We start from the raw sequence: 6,000 nt of genomic DNA, 5'->3' as shown, positions 1-6,000 counted from the left end.
AACAGCCAAAGCCCCCGGGCCTCATGGAAAATCCTGCTAGCTATGAATACTCCCTCGAGTGTGAATGCCCCATCTTGAGTTTTAGCTCCGTTCAAACACACCTGCAGATCTGAAATGCACATCTCTTACTCCTCGCCTCCCGGTCAGCCACACTTCAAAGCAGGGGCCCTGCAGCATTCCAACCAGGAAGCACACTTGCACTCCAAGGACCGGCATTCAAAATCAGGGGGACTGTGCGACCATATATAAATTATTTAATATCTGTACACGATACTTTGCTGCTCATGGGTGAGGTAGAAGCATCTGTGAGGACTGTAATTTTCAGTGGGATGGTGCAATGCATATTAAGTGCCTCAGGCACTGCCTGGCACAGAGAGACATCACACAGGACAGCTGTTGTCACAGTGCTTACTTGGATGTCTATTCCTTGAGGGACAGTCTGGCTCTGAATCCAAGAGTGCACCTTGGCCAGCTCCTCCCTCTGGCTGCGTGAGAACCGGGGCTGCCGCCCCCGCAGGCCCGCCAGCTTCTCCAGGTCCTCTCTCAGTACAGCCTCTGTCACCCTGAGGACAAACGAGCAACCTTAGTCCTGAATAAGGCACAGTGTTCTTCCCTCATCCAAGAAAAGCACTTCTGGGCTTGCAATATATTTTCTAACTCTTGCTAATACATAATGTGCATATTAAAAAATAACCCAATCCACTCTTGGTCAATGGTGAAGCTAGAGCACTTTTTCTTGGTGGAAAGCATCTCACAGCACTCGAGAGGAAACAGATTTCCCTGAGCTCCTCTCTTGCAGAATGCGGAAAAATTCAGAGTCTAGAGAGAGAAGTTCTGGTACTTGTGCGCCCTCTTGGAAGCGCTGTCTGATGGCTTTCTGGTCTCATGATGCACATGTGGGTTCAGTGTGGACCCGAGCGTGTGTGGGGCACTGCTGCTGTGGCCACTGTCCTAGGCCACTCATCATCTGACTTCAAATGAGTGAATGTGAAAATCTGGTTCTCTAAGAGCACGTATAAAAACATAATTTGAAAATCATTTTGTATTAATGAACATACTTAAGAAATCATTAAATAAAACTCATAAAAGTGGGCCTCCTAAAGTGCATTCTTACCTCTCAGGTACCTGGTACGTCATGAGAACGCGCTCAGGAGTTTGCTTTATCATTCTCCACATGGCCTCTTCAGCTAAACCGGGAAATGTTTCCTCTTCCTGTGCGTCCTCAGACTGCTGCCCATTGGAGGTGGTTTCAGGACAACCAGTACTAGAGAAGTCCACACTGCTGTCCCTGCTTCCTGTCACAGATCAGCAACAGCTACAGGTTAGCAGATACCTCTTGGAGGCCGATTTGCCAAACTTCCTCCTCAAAGACTCTGGCCAGCAGCTGACAGTCTGTCCCCACACAGCCCAGCCACGGTCCTGGGTGACCTCACCTCCCAGCTCCTCTGCCTTCCCTAGATCCCCCTGTCACTCCTCCCGTGATGAGTGTGGTCAAGTCCATACCTCGCTCCTTTTCATCATTTGTAGCTGCTCTACATCAGCTCCACCTCCCAATCACTAACCCCCCACTCAGCTTTACTAGCTCGTCTGCTTGTTCGAGTGCACCACGTACAAATCTGAAACCGTGCCTCAGCCCTTCAGCTCAGAGCCCAGTGCCCATCATCCAGTAACGTGCTTTGCAAGATTTCTTCTTCCCTCTGACTTTTCACAACTACCCAAATGTCAATTATAAAGCCAACATGAATTCTATTCTTATGTCAACCCTAGTAGCCAAAGATATGGAGAAAAGTCATATATAATAGGGTATGTTGGTTCATCATCACCAAAAGGATCATCCAGATGCTGGGTAATTCTGCTACGGTCTCTGGCCAGTACGCCAGCCTGCCACAGGCCTCTGCTCCCTCACTCTCTCATCTGTTAGAAACAGGATTCATTATCCTGACACTATTTGTAAGCTTGCTCATATCTACACTCTTTCCTCACTTATTCCTGTTACAGCAGAGAAGCTATCCATCCATCCATCCATCCATAAAGGCCCATCCCTTGATGGCTGCTATGGAGCTTTTCTTTTCTTATCTTGCATCTGATCTTTCTAGATCCTTTTCACCAACTTTGAAATAATAAAACAAACAAAAAAATTCAAAAGTACTAAATTATATGGGTAGACATAAAAGATGTTTTTCCTCATTAAAAAAAAAAAAAAACTCCCTAAAAGATAATTGTTTAAAGCAACAACAGTAACAATTTTATTGTGGAGTTTATAATACATGTAGAAATAATATTTCTTTGTAAGCAAAAAATAGCACAGAACATGAAGGGGAAATGGAAGTACTCTTTTAAGGTTCTTAGACATAAAGTGATGTAATACATATAAGGTCTGAAGGTTAACTATGCTAGATAAAAAATGAACTTGTAAATCCTAGAGTAATGACTAAAAAAGAAAAGATGAGAGGCATAGCTGAGAAGCCAGCAACGGAGAGAAAAAAAAATTATTAAAAATACATAATTATCAAAAAGAAAGAGGGAGGAGGGGGAAAAAAGAGCAGAGGAGAAAAACATAAAATAAGCAGCAAGACGGAAGATTTGATTTACACTTGACCATATAAATAATCACATTAAATGTAAATGGTTTAAGTATTCTAATTAAAAGGCAGGGACCATAATATGAATTAAAAAAATCAACACCCAACCATATGCTGGTTATCAGAAAACAATTTTAAATATACAGATAAGAGAAAAAAAATGGAAAAAATATGCCAGGTAAACACTAACAAAATAAAGCTGGAGTGGATATACAGATATTTAAGTAGATATAAAGCAAAGTATATTCCATTATAAAGAGATCAATTAATCAAAAGGGCCTAACAATCTTGAATGTGTATGTCCCTCATAAAAGCATCAAAATACATGAAGCAAAAACTGAAACATAAGATATAGGCTAATTCAAAACTGTAGTTGGACATTTTAATAGCTCTGTCTAATTAACTGATAAAACAGAAAATCACTTAGAATGCAGAAGACTAGATCAACACTATTAGCTAACTTGATGTGACTTACATTTATAGAAGAGATTTCTTTTGTGAAAAGCACACATGCTTTTCAAGTGCACATGAAACTTTTACCAAAATAGACCAAATACTGGACCGTTAAATAAGTCTCAATGAATTTTTAAAAATATAGACTATGTTTTCTGACTGTAATTAAGTTAGAAACCAATAAAATACCTGGGGCAAGCCCCAAATATTACAAAATTAAAAACATTTTTATAACTCATGGCCAGAAAAAGAAAACATAGAAATTGTAAGATATTTTGGACTGAATGAAAATACATCAAAATTTGAGGAATGTACTCATGTTTAAATGGAAATTAAAAGCATCAATTGTATATATTTAGGAAGGAAAAAAAGAGTACCAAAGCAGTGCTCTAAGGTTAAGAAATCAGAAAAAGAACAAAAAAAACAAAATCCGAGTAAACAGAAGAAAATAATAAGATTAGAGCAGAAATTGGTAAGATACAGAATCAGAAAACAATAGGAAAATAAACCCCAGTAAAACCAAAATCGCTTCTTTGAAAAGTTAATAAAATTGGGAACCACAAGGCCAGAACAATCAGAAGAAAATTAACATTAATAATAAGACAGAAGACATTACTATATATTCTACAGACTTTAAAAGAATAAGGGAATATTATAAACAACTTTATGTCAATAAATTCAACAACTTAGATGAAATGGACAAACTCCTTGAAAGATACAAATCACAAACATCACTCAAAAAGACAGAGATGAACTGAGTAGCCCATATATATAAAAGAAATTAAATTTGTTCCCAAAAACCTTCTCCTAAGAAAACTTCAGGCCCAGACAGCAACACTGGTGACTTCTACCAAATATATAAGGAAGACATAATATCATTTCAATATAAACTCTTCCAGAAAAGAGAAGAGAGGGAACAGTTCTCAACTTATTTTTTAGGTCAGCATCACCCTGATACCAAAACCAGACAAAGATATTACAAGAAAAGAAGACAAAGGGCCAATATTTCCTGTAATAGTGTGATAATCCTTACCAAAATCTTAGAAAGAGAATCCAACAATATATAAAAAGGATAGGGGCGCCTGGGTGGCCCAGTGGGTTGAGCCTCTGCCTTTGGCTTGGGTCATGATCTCAGGGTCCTGGGATCAGCCCCGCATTGGGCTCTCTGCTCAGCAGGGAGCCTGCTTCCCCCCTTCTCTCTCTGCCTGCCTCTCTACCAACTTGTGATCTCCCTCTCTGTCAAATAAATAAATAAATAAATAAATAAAATCTAAAAAAAAAATATATATATATACATATATATATACACATATATATAATATATATCAAATAAATAAATGAAATCTAAAATGTGTGTGTATATATATATTATATCCATATATATAAAGGATAAAATAGCATGACCAAATATAAGGTTTAATATTTGAAAAATAGTATAATTCACTATCTTAACAGAATAAGGGAGAAGAAACATGTAATTACCTCAAAAGATGCAGAAAAATCATCTCAGCAAACTAGCAGTAGAAAAGAATTCCTCAGCTATACTAATAAAAGGCATTTAAGAAAAACCTACATTTAACATCATACTTAATGGTGAAATTCTCCCTGCTTTTCCCCTAAGACTGCTAATAAGATAAAAGTATCAGTCTCACCATTTCTTGTTCAATATTAGGGGTTCTAACAGTCCTAAATAAAGACATACAGATCAGAAAAGAAGAAGTAAGCTGTATTTGCAAACAACAAGACTGCCTGTATAGAAAAGTCCTACAGAATCTACAAAAGATCTACTAAAACTAATGAGTTTAGCAAGATAGCAAAATACAAGCTCAAAATAAAAATTCAATTAGATTTCTATAGGTCAAAAACAAATACTTGGAAATTGAAATTTTACAATGCCCTTACAATAGCATAAAAAAATGAAATCCTTAGGGATAAATTTAGCAAAGTATGTGTAAAACTTGTGCCCTGAAAACTACAAAATGCTGCTGAGAAAAATTAAAAACCTACATAAATAGGAAATACATTATGCTTGTGGATTAGAAGACTCAGTACTATTAGGGTGACAATTCTCTCCAAATTGGTCCACTGATTCAACATGATGTCAATAAATATCCCAGCAGGACTTTCTGTAGAAACTAAGGAACTGATTTTACAATTTATACGGACAAAGGACCTATACTATACAAAATTACTTTGAAAATAAGAATAAAGTTGGAAGAATTACTCAGATTTCAAAACTTATCTGAAAGCTCTATTACTCAAAAGAATATGGTATTATCATAAAGCTGGCCATAAAGATAAACAGAACAGAAAAGAGAGTCTACAAATGGACCCAACCTGTATGGCCAATTTATCTTCAATAAAGGTGCCAAAGTAATTCAACAAGGGAAAAGACTAATCTTTTCAACAAATGGGACAGGAACAACTGGAGCTCCAAATGCAAAGAAAGTATATCAACCCTTACCACATACCACATATAAAAATTGACTAAAAATGGATCACAGACCTAGCTACCAAAGATTATTTAAAAAGGGTGGCTCAGTTGGTTAAGCGTGGGACTCTTGATTTTGGCTCAGGTCACGATCTCAGGGTTGTGGAATCAAGCCTCACATTGGCTCCGTGTTTGGCACAGAGTCTGCTTGTCCCTCTCCCTCTGCTCCTCCCCCGGCTTGTGCTTTTTTAAATAAATAAATAAAATCTTAAAAAAAAAAAAAAAAGATTTTTAAAAAAGACACAACAGGGACCCCTGAATGTTTCAATCAGTTAAGTGTGTAACTTTTGACTTTGGCTCAGGGTTGTGAGATCGAGCCCCACACTTGGGATTCTCTCTCTCTCCCTCTCCTGGTGCCCCAGCCCCCACCCATTTGCAAATGTATGCTCTCCTCTCTCTCTCACTCAAAAAAAAAAAAAAAAGACAACAAGCTCCAAATGGAGTCACTTGTGCTTGACCCATGTCAACAAACCA

The 6,000-nt window shown here is 37.8% G+C and overlaps 1 protein-coding gene across 3 annotated transcripts in view; it reads right to left on the bottom strand.

Annotated features, from left to right (window-relative positions):
- Positions 1-235: 235 nt before the first annotated feature.
- PER3 (period circadian regulator 3) overlaps positions 236-6,000 on the bottom strand; it is a 55,835-nt gene continuing 50,070 nt past the window's right edge. For all 3 annotated transcript variants that reach the window (XM_032863308.1, XM_032863311.1, XM_032863309.1), the window contains 2 exons: positions 1,115-1,295; positions 236-563 (listed from right to left, as the gene is read on the bottom strand). In XM_032863308.1, the coding sequence (XP_032719199.1) occupies positions 251-563; positions 1,115-1,295 (494 nt within the window). In that variant the 3' untranslated portion in view covers positions 236-250. The remainder of the gene's footprint in view (positions 564-1,114; positions 1,296-6,000) is intronic.

This window comes from Lontra canadensis, unplaced genomic scaffold (assembly GCF_010015895.1).
Source record: "Lontra canadensis isolate GAN:19392208 unplaced genomic scaffold, GSC_riverotter_1.0 scaffold25, whole genome shotgun sequence".
NCBI classification, from domain to species: Eukaryota; Metazoa; Chordata; class Mammalia; order Carnivora; family Mustelidae; genus Lontra; species Lontra canadensis.
This window is presented reverse-complemented; position numbering and strand designations above follow the sequence as displayed.